The sequence below is a fragment of the Montipora foliosa genome, chromosome 1 (assembly GCF_036669935.1).
Source record: "Montipora foliosa isolate CH-2021 chromosome 1, ASM3666993v2, whole genome shotgun sequence".
Lineage (NCBI taxonomy): Eukaryota > Metazoa > Cnidaria > Anthozoa > Scleractinia > Acroporidae > Montipora > Montipora foliosa.
In genome coordinates this window covers 52,228,551-52,243,550 of record NC_090869.1, presented here as the reverse complement: position 1 = coordinate 52,243,550, position 15,000 = coordinate 52,228,551, and the positions used below count along the sequence as shown (strand labels likewise).

Here is a 15,000-nt window from a genome sequence, read left to right as displayed (position 1 = left end):
ATAAAAGCAAGATGACACACGCTAACACCAACCCGGTGTGGCCAACACATCACGCATGCGCACAACCATTTCACCCGGTCAATTAGCAGCCATGGACAGCTTTTTTTGTTCATGAAAACAGCCTTTATTCACAATAAAAACACACGCCAATTACAAATTAAAAAGCACAAAAAAGTCACTAGAAACTAGGAGCCGGAGTAGGCAGCTAGCCACAAGGGCCTGGGGCCCTAACAGCAGAGTCCATGAGCAGAGCAAATTTCCTGCAGAGATCCCCGGATTGTGGACACCGCGAACAGCGCACGGACAAAAGGAATCCATGACCCAGATGTACTTCTAAATATTAATATGAGGAAATCCATTCACCATGGCACAAAAACGGTCCAAGACTCAAACATCATGGAAGCGAGATTTAGAAAGAGAGTTATAATCCAAGAAGACTCTCTGCTTAAGATCGTAGGAAACATAACGGATCGTGGCACGGTGGTCTTCTTTGCCATTGCAGAAAGTGGCCCTGTTTCGAAAGGTCCAAATGCCATAAAGAATGGATTTCGTCAAATGGCACGCGAGCCGAGCCCTCTTAGCACTCAGAGAGGGCCAGCGGAAGAAAAAAAAGGTTAAAAGGCTTGCATCAAACTGCTTTCCAAGCAACAGGGAGACAACTGGCACAAAGTGTAGCCAGACTCTTTTGACCCTTAGACAATTTAAAAAGCAATGGTCAATGGTCTCGTCGCGGACAAGAGGCACAGCGACCAGATGAGATACAACCCCAGTTGAAAAGGGAATCACGCACCTTGACGCCGCGGAGGATAATAAGCAAAAAGACATCGTTCTTATAGTTCTCAGTGAAGGGGTCCCGGACGAGAGACCAATGACCATCGAGGGAGAACCCTGGCCCAATGACCTGGGACCATTGACGCGGCAAGATTGGCGGGGATGAGTTGATTGAAAGTAGCTTTTGATACAACGTTTTACAAACTGGGGCACTGTCTCCCACCCTGGATAGAGTATCAAGACAGGCCTCGTAAAAGGGAGTTGGAGAAGAAGCACTGGAAGAAGAGTTATCCCGTAAGGAAGACCATTTGGGACGCAGGGAGGACAAGCGACGCCCCAAAAAGTATTTGCATAGAAAAAAATTATAAATAATCAGGGGAATTAAGCACGGAGGCCATCTCCGCCAATCTCAAAGCCTGGGCCTTTAAGACGAGATTGTCAAGATTGACACCCCCAAATTTCAATTTCATAGGAAGGGCCAGGTCAAGGCATTAACCCGCGCAATGACCGATTTTGGAAGAGTAAGAACTCTGGCAAGGTAAAGCAGCTTGCTCAAACCAAGTGTATTGATAATTAGAGCCTTACCGGGAAGGGATAGGGATCTCGACTTCCAGAGATTGAAGGATTTCTCCAGTTTCTCAAGTTTAGGCTGCCAATTAAAATGCTCTGTAGGGATGGTACCTAACACTATCGCCAAGCTTTTCATTTTCTTAACCCAGGTGAGGCCCAAAGGCTCATCAGAACGAAACCGCAAGGCCCCCAGCCACATTGCTTCAGTTTTGGTGCGATTCGGTTTGGCACCGGTGCTCCTTTCATAGACATTAACACAGCTGAAAAGATTAGACAAGGATCGAAGATCCTTGAGTACAGTCGTAGTGTCATCGGCATACAAGCGAACACGTGCTTGCCGCCCTCTGGCACCAGGGAGGAGGAACCCTTCAACCCCCGGACATCGACGAATGAGGGACGCTAATACCTCAACACAAAGGACATAAAGTAAGGGAGACAAAGGGTCCCCCTGACGCACCCCACGCGCAAGAGAAATCGTCTGAGATAGCCAACCGTTTAAGATAATCGGCATAAAGGCACCATTGTAAAATGTTGAGATCCACTGGCAAAACTCGGGTCCAAAACCTCAAACCTGGAGAAGATGCAGGACAAAGGAACGGTTGACACGGTCAAAGGCTTTCTCCTGGTCAACGCTGACTAAAATTGCGGAGTCATCCGTCCGTTGAATGTAGTCCAAAACATCACACAAAAGAGTAACATTAGAAAAAATACTTCGGCCAGGAACGGAGCAAGTCTGATCAGGGTGGACAATATATTCAAGAACTTTGGAAAGACGAGAAGTGATCGCTTTAGAAATAATCTTATAGTCTACATTCAAAAAAGAGATGGGCCGCCAGTTTTTTAAGAGCTTAATACGCTACCTTTCATCGAGCCACAAAGCTCTCCATCGGAGAAACACTGGTTAGAAACACGGAGTAAATGGGGGCCCAAAGTCTCCCAAAAATGAAGATAAAATTCAACTGATAGTCCGTCAGATCCCGGTGACTTTCCGATATTAAGGGGGTGTTTACATGATACCGGTACGAGTTTCATTCTGGTACGAGTTCATCCCGGTTCTTACTTTTCGCTCTGTATTTGTTTACATGATACCAGTGAAAAATCTCATACCAGTACAACTCATACCGGTATGAGTTCATCCCGGTAGTTGTACCGGATCGAAATTCTCATAACGGTATGAAAAGATATACCGGTATCATGTAAACGCTACATTGACTCCCATTCCGGTACGAGTCGTCAAGTCGTGGTGGACTGGGACTATTGACGCATGCGTTGTATTTCTAAATATTGGACGCCATTATTGTTTTGGTTCATGCGTCATCCCTGTGTCAATATTTGTGTCGTCCATGTAAACGCGGTATGAAATTGACAACTCGTACCAGAATGAAACTCGTACCGATATCATGTAAACACCCGCTAAGACTCTTAACAGAGTTAGTTAATTCGTCAAGTGACAAGGATCCCTCGCACGAAGCGCGTTGAGGCGGAGAAAGGGACTTTTCAACGGATTCTAAACAACGCTGTTTAAAAAACGCGTCAATAGGCTCATCAGTGAAAAGATCTGAATAGAAGCGCACGTGCGCACGTTCAATTTCTTCACGCGTGAACACCTCTACATCATCAGAATTAAGAATAGAAGAAACAATATTACGCTCAAAGCGTTCACGTTCATGCTTAAAGAAAAATCGCGTAGGCCTTTCTCCCTCCTCAAGCCACTGAACTCTAGAACGGATTTTAGAACCATCTAACTCTTCCAAGGTAAGAGCCTTAAGCTTACTTTCGAGCTCGGAAATTTCAGGACTAACTAAGGGATTACCAGAAGTAAGCTGAAGTTTCAGCTTAATAATCCGGTTAACTAAAAGAACGCGCTCGTGCGAGAGATCCCTGCTCTTTTCCCTGGCAAAGAAAATTATCTCAGAGCGGATAGAGTTTTTAAAAAAGTCCCACCAAACTTTAACCGAAGGAAAGTGTTGCAAGCAATTGGCTAAATGATTGATACAATTCGAAATATAGTCGCAAAACACATCATCATTTAAAAGTGAATTATTAAACTTCCAAATGCCAGGACCACGGAGGTTATTCCCAGTGGGCTGGAAGGAGAGACAAACAAAATCATGGTCGGAAAAAACACAAGGGCTGATTTCACAAGAATCAACAGAAGGCATGAAGTTCTTAGAATCAAAAAAAATTATCTAAACACGAACCAATTGAAAAATCCGATTTAAACCATGTGCACTGGCACAATCTCGTATGTAGCTTGCGCCAGACATCAATTAAAGAAAAGACTGAACGAAAATCAGTAAGGCACTTAGCAGGCACAAAGTTGCCACCAAACTTATCAAGGTTGTGATCGTAACAATTATAATCACCAGCAATTATTAAGACATCAGAAGATAAAAAGTATTCATGCAGACTTCTGAAAAACACTTTCTTTTCGGCCAAGTTGGTGGGAGCATAAATGTTAATTAAATTAATCCTTAGATCGTCAAGTTTTAACAATAGACTAACAACCCTCCCCGACGTGTCTCTTTTCCAGCGACTGACGTTGCCGAAAAAGATTCAGAAAGGCAAGTAAGGACACCACCTTGTTTGCCTACAGCAGGGGACCAAAAACAAGGTCCACGCCACGCACAAGAAAAAACGCGGAAAACCTCAGGAACAGTAATCTGCGTTTCCTGAAAACAGAAAACGTCAAAAGAGGTACGAAGACTATCTATGAGATAATCTTGGAAACGCTTACTGAAACCACGAGAATGTAAGGAAAGAATTTTGGAAGTCATGAAGGGTGAGGGTTCTTAGTCTTTTTACTAGAACTGACCGGCATAGGCGAAGTTGATTTACGCGCAGGTGGACCATCTGTGAAGTCTAACCTGGCAGGCTTGCGTTCGGTGCAACTCGAAGAGGTGAAGGACGGGTAGGAATCTGTGATGGGCGCAGCGGAACTGTAGGGCCAGGATCCTCAGGAATCTCCATCGCAGCAATAGCTTGATCAGAAGCAGTAGAACGTTGCGAATGAACTGCAGCGACATACTGTAGATCAGACAAAGTAGGAGAGCCAGAAATGATGCTCGACGGAAGAGAAGGTCCTTGGGACAAAGGAATAGACAGGGACGGCGATTCAACAGGCAAAAGGAGAGACTGAGACGATTGCGTACTTTGTGATGACTGAGAGAACTGTGTAGACTGGGAAGACTGCGAGGGCTGCGCGGAGGGCTGCTTTGGGGTGTTCTGGGACAGTGATGAAGATTGATCAGAAGATGGCGACAGTGATGATTGCGATGAGAGGAAAACACAGGAAGATGTAGGAGGTACATCAGGAGAAGACTGCAAAGGAGGCTGTGAAGGAGGAACATCAGGTAAAGTCTGCGATAAAGGGATTGAAGGAGGCGGGCCATCGGAAGAAGGCTCATCAGAAAGAGGTTGCGGGAGAGACTGTGACGGTCGAGACTCTGGAAGGGGAGCAGGAGCAGCATCATTATCACCAGTCTCAACTTTTTCAGAGCGCTGCCACCAAGATAATTTACAATCAAGGGCGTAGTGGCCATCCTCTTTGAAAATACTGCACTTGATTTCTTCCTTACAGTCGCTGAAGTTGTGACCCAGTTGGTCACAGTTAAAGCATACCACGTTAGGGCGCACCTTTGCGACATGATCGTGAAGATGGCACTTTCTGCAAGTAGGAACCTGTCCCTCGTGTTTGACTCTAAGAAGCTTCCCGCCGAAGCGTAGGAAGGATGGAATCAACTCAGATAGCGCCATTCTAACAACACGTGTTCCATTCTTGATGCCCTCATAGCCCTGTAGATTACATCTGCGGAAACCGAGAACAGATCCATAGCGGCCGAGACGATGGGCCAGTGCTTCATCAGAAAGCTCGAAGGGAGTATCATACACGACAACAAAGGTACACGTAGAAGATGAATTACGATGACGACGGATAAAAGAAGATTTACGAAAGAAGAGATCATGGTACTCGCTGGTGGAAAACGTCACGGAAACAAAGCCATTAGGGTTGCGTTGGAGACATCTGACCGCAGCAGCACGGATACCACAGTTCTTTAGATCGGCAAACACTTGGGATAAAGTAGTGTCCTTGTCGGAAAGAGAACAATTTGCCGTACATGGTCGCTCGGGCAAAATGTTCAGCGGATGGATAGAATCCTTCTCTGCGTCAGTAAGACGTTCAGCATTCTTCATTATATAATCAACGCTGGATTGACTAGACACACTGGAGTGTCGACGACGCCCAGCCATTTGGGCATAAGACGGGATATCAGCAACCTCCATGTTCTCCTCAGTTTCGGAACGGTCCGCCCAGCTATGCTGGGGATCAACAACATTACCTGCCATACTACTGTAAGGGCCACAAAATGACCAATACAGCAATACCACAAGCGAAGAAACAAACTGGTAGCGCTTCGCCCTGGGATAGCCCTAGAAGACGTCCAAACTATCCATGCATCAGCATGGGGTAGCTAACATACCAGTCGGGTGTGTTTAGCACCCCTTTAAGTGGCAGCTTCACATGCCATACATGTGGTAAGCTGGGTTGGGAACTGCAAAACTGTTCTCCCACGGCAAGCGTGTGGGAACCGCACACCGGGTTGGTGTTAGCGTGTGTCATCTTGCTTTTATTGTTGTAATTTCACAATTGATGTATTGGATTGACCGCTTGATTGTGCATTCTCCCTGTAGCTAAACCACTCGGCGACGGAGTCCCGAACATGAGAATTCTTGTTTGTTCGCAGTGTAAAATGGCAATAGCCCTTATTCACGATAGCCGCCATGATGGTTTTCAAATTGTCATGCAAATTAGCCATGTGTTATGCTGGGGGGCAAACATTGGAATAAAGGCAAATTCCGGAAAATCGGCTCGTCGAAATATTGAATTAACATTGCTAAAAGTACATTTTAGAATTTAGAATTAAGTACCTTTTACAATAATTTTATATCTTTTGATTGCCTCCGACATTTTGACTTTCTACTTCGTTATCTGCTAAATTTTCGCTAAAAAACATCGAAGTAACTTGTGTAAGCATTCTATTTTACTCCTTATTCAAGAAACGTGAAACAAGTCATCTGTGTGGCTAAGATGTTCGTTCTAACCTCTCGAACTTGTGTTGTTTGCCCCCTCAGAAGTGTGTAGCTAATTTGCATAATAAAGGGAAATCCATCATGGCGGCTATCGTGAATAAGGTCTATTAACCACGTGCTTCTCACTGAAGTTAAGCCCTATGGGAGCTGGATGGGAGAGCGACATGTACGGTGTACAGTGAACATCACAGGATTACCTATCGTAGACCCTATATGCTTTGTAATGCCTTTTTTCAATCGTAATACTCATATTTAACGGAATCCTGACCATTCTTCCCTTTAGGAGACATAAATCTAGGAGGAATCATTGCCTATGAAAGAACTTTGGATGTTTGAATCACAAGACGAGCAGAGATGCCATGAGGACGATACATTTATGTGAAGAACGTCTATGAAAAGTATGAAGCATGTGGAATTTCGCTAAAATGGAAAGTTCGGGGGAAAGAGGTCACTAAACCGTTCGTGACCTTGAAGGCCTTTTCATAGCCTGCGAATACAGCCGCCTCTCATCACTCCGGCCGGGGACGTTACGCGCCGGTGAGCAACGAGAAGCGGCTGTATTCGCAGGCTAACCATTTCACGGTTTCTAACGCCGTATTGTTTGGGGGGTAAATGAGGAAAGTGAGTGTATGGGGATTTTGGCCGAATTCAAAAGGGGCAGATTTTGAAACATTTTACGATATTTTTATTCATTTTATTAATATCATTCACCCAACGGAAAATTAGATCAAAGTCTAAGGAAGAACGTCTTAAAATTGGATATTAGAAATCTCCTCACGTCGCTTCAAATTTCGCAGGAACTTACACAATTTTGATTGCAAGAGTTTATATGAAATTTATAAATTTTGTTTACAGTCATTATAGCATGATTCTGATCGCCATACTTCACGAAAATGCTCCAAATAGAATAGTGCTTTCTGAGAGGTATTCTCGCTAACCACAACCGTCAGGCCATAAAGGATTTATAATGGTTCAAAGTCAGCAAAATCCCATACATTCACTTTCTTCCCACAGGTTTACCTTGCTGTTGCCAACCCAGCTTACCACATTTGTTGTGTGGCGCTGCTTTTAAAGACGTTCCCCAAATACATGCTTCGTTTTGCTGATGGCGCCTACCAAGACCGAAACTAATGTCCCTCAATGAACTAGCTGAAATGGTTGTGCGCATGCGTGACGTGACGACCACACCGGGTTTTTAAATCGGATTCCACCCACTCTTGTCCTCAGTTCGGTCAGCACCAAGAATAACGACTCTGGCAGGTTCCGAAATACGCGCAGTCCCTGTGAGGGTCTGTTTTGTTAACTGTCGACAGGTACTACTTATTTCATTGAGCAGACGAGCCCGATGTCCGTGATTCGCTGACTTCCTGGTTCGGAACCAGCCAGAGGTCGTTATTCTTGGTGCTGACCGAAAGAACCGGGGCCTCGGGGGACGAGAATGGGCTCCCACCGGGTTTGGTGTTATGTTGTGTTCAATTGCAACTTGCTTTTAATGCGTTGTGACTGCAATTTAAGCGGTGTTTTCCCTCCAACCAATAGAACCTCAAAAACGATGTAAATGTCCATTGATAGAATGTATTTAAATATAACTTTCCTAAAGGTCAACGATTGTACAGTCAAGCACGATTACACGAAGCAGCTAATGCCGCTGTTCCTACTTACTGCATCTTCCTAAAATCCTCCAAGTATTTTACGAAAAAAATCGATTGTTGGAACACATATATAAAGAGTTCAGGCCGCCCCACACGGTCACCAATAGTGTTGCTAATGCTGTACTGAGTGAACCTCTTTTGGCTCGTCACGAGGAAAGATTGCGGGACGAGCCAAAAGCAGGTCTGCTCAGGAGGCTAGTACTCAGTTAACATTAAATTTGTTATTTTCCACGTATAACCAGATTGACGCCCAACGCATCCCACGTCCAGGCGTCTTGTTATATTGCCAAACAATTTTGGCAGACTATGGGACATAGCATCGGCGAGTGGAAGATCAACGACGGCAAATTATATCAGCGAAAATGGCAGACAAAATTTCCTGTTCACGCTTTTCAAACTTTACGTTAATAATCCACTTCGATCCACTTATAACATACTAAGTGAACTAACCAGAAACTAACTTGTGTGGAACAGAGGTAAAAAAACATCGAAGATTCGAACTGAATCGCGTTCCTTGCAATGTTTTGGTGGCTCGATTGAAGCCTTCGTAGAAGCAAACGATGATTTCAGTTTTATCCTAAAGAAAGAGGCCAGTATTAACAGCTTATGCTGTCATTTGTTTATTTTGTGTTTCTTTATGGAACTGTTTGTTTGAAATTGCAGGAACAATCTAATAAAAGAGGTATACAAGTTGTTGGCATGATACTGGCTTCCTTAGTTTCCCATCTGGTATTTGTATCACACTGAGAAAGTTATATCGGCATGGAAAATTCTTCTTAAATTGATGCTCCTCCCCTCTTTGCTTGTGACTTTCAAAAACAATAAATCCATTCAGTCAAGACTTACCGCATTGAAAGCTGGTGACTGGAATAGTGACACACGTCATGATGAAAATGGCGACAAAAGGAGATTTATTTCCTTGACGTTGCATTCCTCAAATTCTGTAAACTTAAGAGTAAAATGACATCAAGGTCGTCATCTGCTCACATGCTTTTAATCGGCCTTTATAACCCCTAAGGGTGTTCTGGAAGTGGCGTTGAGAATGCTTCACAACCGACCTATTAACGGTACTCTGTTATGGAACATGCTCCGCAAGGTGTGTCGCGTTATCAAAGTGAAGGGAATCAAACAGAACGTCAAAGTTTAATACTTGAAGCTTATACGAGGTTGCGAGCCAGCCACATGACTGCTGTAGTTCAAGGCCCGGTTTTTGGAAAGCCAATTAAGTTAATCCAGGATTAGCGTAAACCTTGGTTTCGTTTTTTTCCTTTGCTTATTTTTGTTTTAGAGATTGACTTCCTCTAATGAAAAATTTTGCCAAAATGTCAGCGTTGAACAACATTTGGGAGTAGAGATATAAACTCCTTGATTATATAATTTTGAATCTGGGTTTACCCGGCATAGTGTGCCTCACTTGTTAATTTGCAGTTTCCGCTGATCAAAGACGGATGTGAGGAATATGAATAAAGAAAACAAAATTGTGGACTGAAAAGGGTTAAGTACTTGGTAAAATACAGTTTAAACCGTATGCATTTTCGTTCACAAAGGAAATCATGAAATCTGCTTTTATTGTTGAATTTACAGGGGCCAGTTCCTGAAAGGTGTAATAACTCTAATGAGGCACATTTATCCCCGTAATAGAGTTATTACACCTTTTAGGAATCAGCTCCAGATGTATAAAGTCAGTTTAACATAAACACTAATTTGACATATCACAGTTCAAATTTAACGCGGCACAGGGTAGAACAAGAAATACATACAAATTTTTAAAAGTTAAGGTACCGGAATCATTGCAATACCACTGAAAACCTATAATTAAGCAATAGAGGACTTTTTCCGTGCTTATATAGCCTCATCTAAACACGAGGGGGAGTTGGGAGAATTCGAGACAGTTATGCAAACCGGCCCAGACGCAAATATAATATTTAACTAAAATAATTCGACAAATTAAGGAAAATGCTGTTTTTTTTTTTTACTTCATGATTGAAACAGATTATCATAATACACGCTCATGTTTCCTACCAGGAAGAATTAGAATTAGAATTAGAATTCTTGTTTCAACTCTTTTACGGCAAAAATCGCAATTGTTACAATACTTCCTACCTGTTAATGACTTCGCTGCTGTTTAGGACCTCCAATTTTACCACAAATCACATAAATGGTGTCTGGCAACAGTTGGTGTACATCCAATTACTATTCAATGCGTTCATGTCTCAGCGTCAGTTCACTTTAGCAGTGATAACATTCTCTTACAATGACCAAATTGGCTCAACCTTTTCCTGGTAACCTCATAATATCACAAACTGAATATCTGTGCCATAGAAAACTTTCCCGTGCAGCTGGGAACCGTATTCTTACACGAGTTCACCTGACATTTAGTAATTTTCCGGAAGTTTGGTTGATGTGCGGTTTTAGACACACCGCCCATAAAGCAATAGTTTTGGCCTGAGGGAACATAACAGCAGACCAGTAGTGCTGTAAGAAGAAATCGGTGTTAAGTTTGACTTATATCGAGTTCTAGCTAGGATTGTCATACCCACTCTTCCCACGAATTGCGTTCGGAGGAAATAAGCATGGGAGTCGTACCCAGACCTTAATTGCGTGCTTGCTTACTCTTATTGTACTCTCAAGTTCTACACTGAAACATCAGTTTTCAAGGTTTTATTCATCACCATTTGCTTAAAATTATACACTAACGCAGCCCTCTCTACTTTGAGAGTGGCAAATGGATTTTCCGTGATTCACGATCAGACTACTACTTCAAGTCTTCACGGTTAAAGCAAGGACGACCAGTGACAGCGTGACGCGTGATAGATAGTGGTTAAAAAAAAACATAAAAGAAACTTGCTCTTTCTTTTTCATTTGGAAACTGGAAGTTAAAGTTCTCAGTTAGTTGAAAACTGTGAACTTTGAAAGGAGCTCTTTTTAGCAGAATCGCTCCGACATGAGCAATTATCAACTGAAAAGGTAGCCTCAGTGACAGGCGTTCGAAGGGGAAGGAAGCCGGAGAACTGGCGGGATAACGAGGACTCGCGCGACCTCCTCGTTCTCCAGCCGGTTCTCCCACCCTACCTGTACACGACTGTATTAGTGTTTTTAGAATTGTTTGACATAAGTCATTGACAATCTACCCTCATCGTCGCGCGACTCTAGGAATAAGCTGGACAATAACCGGAGCCCGGAGGTACAAGGTTCAGAGTTCCACAGGCAATTTTCAAAAGATACAAGGTAGAATTTTAACACCCCGATGGTGAAAAAGGATCGTGTGACCGAAAAGTTTCCACAATCAAAAACCACATCAAAGCATACCTGACTAATCTGAGGATTGACATTGAAACTGCCAGCCACATGAGACATACGAAGACAGCCATAGAATCAGGCGCTGGTACCCAGGGTGTTAGAGTGATGGTGTGTGATCGGCATACATTGCCCAACTGAGAACCTTTGACGCTTATGTGCGTGGCTTGCATGTTAGGGGTTAAAATGGGATGGTATTAGTTTCATCAACATTTTATACAGGAGTGATGGCATAGGAGTGTGGCAAGAATACAATATACGCGATGGGAAGTTTTTAAAGTTAATATTCAATCTGACGATTTTCACAATCACGATTTTCCAACTGAAAAGCAACCGACTTGTAGCCGTTTGTTGTTAAGGTATGGAAATTGAAGGCGTTATAATTGAATGAGCCGGGTTTGCCTACAAGTTGGAATCCGGAATCCGGAACAAAGTGAAAGTCGAGCAAAGGCTCAAAAATTACTACGGAAGCAATAAACTCAACGTCGAAGACGTTGGCTTAGGTTGTGTTTTCACTAGGCCGATTAACTAGCTGAACATTCTTTCTAGGTGTTTGTTTACAGACCGACATTTACTAGTTAAATTTGACATCTGTTTTCACTGTGAAATTTAAGCCGTTTACTCAGAAGATTCAAATTACAAAAGCGCGCAACTTTGAAAAAATGCGGGACACGAAGCATTTTTAATGACTTCTCTTGTACTGATTCTCGCCGTATTTCTCCAAAGGAGACGACGTTTCTTTCACAGGATGCGACTAATGTCTCGACAAATGGAAAGGATGCGACGGATTAGGGTTTGCTCTTTCAGAATGTTGTTTCTTCTACTAATGGGGAAACTGTCCCTCCATATTCCAAAAGAAATCTTGTCTCAGCGTCCGACCAATTGGGACATCGATTTCGGTTAACAGATCCTTCGGTCGGACTGTTTTCCCTGCTTTCGCCGGTACTTGTGGAAGATGCGGCTAAAGATGATGTGCTGCGGAGAGATGTGGCTGGCATAAATTGTAGAGCATTTGTGCTCTAAAGCGGGTACTGCGGGTTCTGCATACCGCCACCATGAAATCGGTAAGGTCCCGGCCGAGGAACTGAGGGATCTAATTAGGCCGGAGGAATTGTAAATCGGAACGGGAAGGTATTACTAGTGAATTCATCTGCCATTTCAAAACCAAAGTGAACCACGAGGCGAGTGCGAGCGTCTGGAAAATATTTGGCAGTTCACGATTTGGCACGCATCTGTCACTACCGGCAATGTGATTGGCTGTGGCATTTACCAGGACAAGTTATACCATCTCGCGAGGTAGTATAACTCTGCAGGAATTTCCTGTCATAAAGGTGAGATAATCTCTTGTTTTTCATGTGAAAACAGCTTGCATTTTTAACTCGCTTAACTTAAGGACAAGCTGTTTTCACTGAACTTCCGGACTTTTCCGACTTTAACTAGTCAAACGTGTCCTAGTGAAAACACAACCTTAGTAAGGTACTCTCAAATCCGAAGATGAATAAAGTTGATAAAGCATCTCGTTGATATGTATGTACTCCAACACCCAACAGCACGTACGAATGTATGTACTCCAACAGCACGTTTCAGAACATTTTCTCTTTTGAAACTGATCGAATGCATTTAACATTTTAGGAGCTATTTGACTCTGAAGGAAACCAGTTGTACTTGCAGCTGAACATGGTTGCAGGAAGAACTCTCTTATCAAGAACTCTCTTATCAAGGAAGTTATAGAGTGACCGAGAGCAGACCCAGTCTACGTGTGTTAAGCGAAATCATTTCCCTCTGATTCCGATGTCTTGACCGTGAGTCCAACTAGAGTCTTTCTGGCTGCACTTGTATAAGCGTATGATTCGTCATTTTTTTAACGTGGTACAGTCAAACTTTACAACATTCCATTTTCGAGCGATAAAATGTTTTTCCATAAGTATAGCACGTACAATGTTACGATGCATTCGATTGACCGTATTCCGGAATAGGAATGCATAGAGATCAACAAACGTGTGTAATCAAGAAAATTGAGCGCCCGAGGACAATTGCTGTAATACTTGATGTCAAAAACATGATCACCCCACGATCAAGAAAAAGAAAAAGCCCAAAAAGTTGGATGCTCTTCCAAAGTTACTACATGAATCCCCTCCCAAAAGGAGTGAGCATGAGACAAATTACTGGGCGAGATAAAAGTAAACGTTTGCAAGACGCTTGTCATTTTAAGTGACTTTGGTTCTAGTTCTTATTCCGAATTCCAGATTCTGGATAACTTTCATTGTTGACCAAAGGGTTGCAAATAGCTGGATGGAGAAAAAGTGACGATAATAACTCTTTCTATAGACCCTTTGCATAAATGGCGCCCAAATTTGAATAAAAATACTTGATACATCCTTAGCCTCGTGTTTATGTTTCAAGACAAAGGATTTTTCTCATGAATGTGAGGCTAAGGATGTATCAAGTGTTGTTATTCAAATTTGGGCACCATTTATGCAAAGGGTCTATTAACAATGCAGTGTGTATAAATGCATTTTTATTAGATCTGCAAACCAGGAATGTGATTTCCTGAAAAGAAGCTCAAAGCGCGAAACAGGTGAACAGGTAGCCGGGTTTTTCGAGTAGATTTTCAGTTCATGGTTACTTAAGTCGGAGAGACTGCGTTAAAAAGAGCTCCTTTCAAAGTTAACAGTTTTCAGCTAACTGAGAATTTCACTTCCAATTTCAAAATGAAAAAGAAAGCAAGTTTTTTATGTTTTTCTTTGAACCACTGTCTATGACGCACGCGTCACGCTGAATTCTACAACTGTCACTGGTCGTCATTACGGCGGTAAAGTAGTCTGATCATGCATCGCGGAAAAAAAAAACACTTTGGCAAACTCAAAGTTGACAAGGCTGCGTTAGTGTATAATTTTAAGCAAATTGTGAGGAATGAAACCTTGAAAACTGATGCGTCAGTATAGAGCACACAATTCAGGTCTGGGCGACTCCCATGCTTATTTCCTCCGAAAGCAGTTCGTGGGAAGAGTGCGTATGACTATCCTAAAACTCGATATAAGTCAAACTTAACACCGATTTATTCTTACAGCACTACTGATCTGGTTACTTTCACAGTAACTAAAAATTTCTGTGTTACGCATGAGAATTCGACGAAGAGGTAAATGCGACTAAATTTGTTGGGTGCGTTGCTGTTTTTGTTTTAATTGTTGTGCAAATGTTGACAGAGAATATTAAATTATGAAAAAAATACCTACGGATAGATCGTTAAAAAATCTTTTTTTTTAGCGGTTATTAGAACAAAAAAGGGTGCAACGCATGACGAGAAATAATATTTTTGTTATTATTTGAAAGAAGAAAAATATCGCGGGAATCGGGACGCGGTGAAAATGAGTTAACACATTTGCATACTTGCGCTGAAATGTGATACGCGTGGAGACAGGGTTTTTTCTCTCTGACAAACGATTTTGTCATTGTAGTGTAAATAAAGTTTATTTGGGAAGGCAACAATATTTCTTTAACTACCTGGTTAATCCAATTTATTACTGCGACTTGCTAGCGCGAAGATTGTTTACATGAAAGTCACGCTTTTTGCGAATTTTGAGTGTCATGAAATTACATCATTTGCGTGACAATATAC

General features: G+C 42.5%; 1 protein-coding gene across 2 annotated transcripts in view; it reads right to left on the bottom strand.

The window, feature by feature from the left end:
* LOC138000870 (uncharacterized) overlaps positions 1 to 15,000 on the bottom strand; it is a 51,291-nt gene that overhangs the window by 20,055 nt on the left and 16,236 nt on the right. For both annotated transcript variants that reach the window (XM_068847554.1, XM_068847548.1), the window contains exon 2: positions 8,931 to 9,032. In XM_068847554.1, the coding sequence (XP_068703655.1) occupies positions 8,931 to 9,015 (85 nt within the window). In that variant the 5' untranslated portion in view covers positions 9,016 to 9,032. The remainder of the gene's footprint in view (positions 1 to 8,930; positions 9,033 to 15,000) is intronic.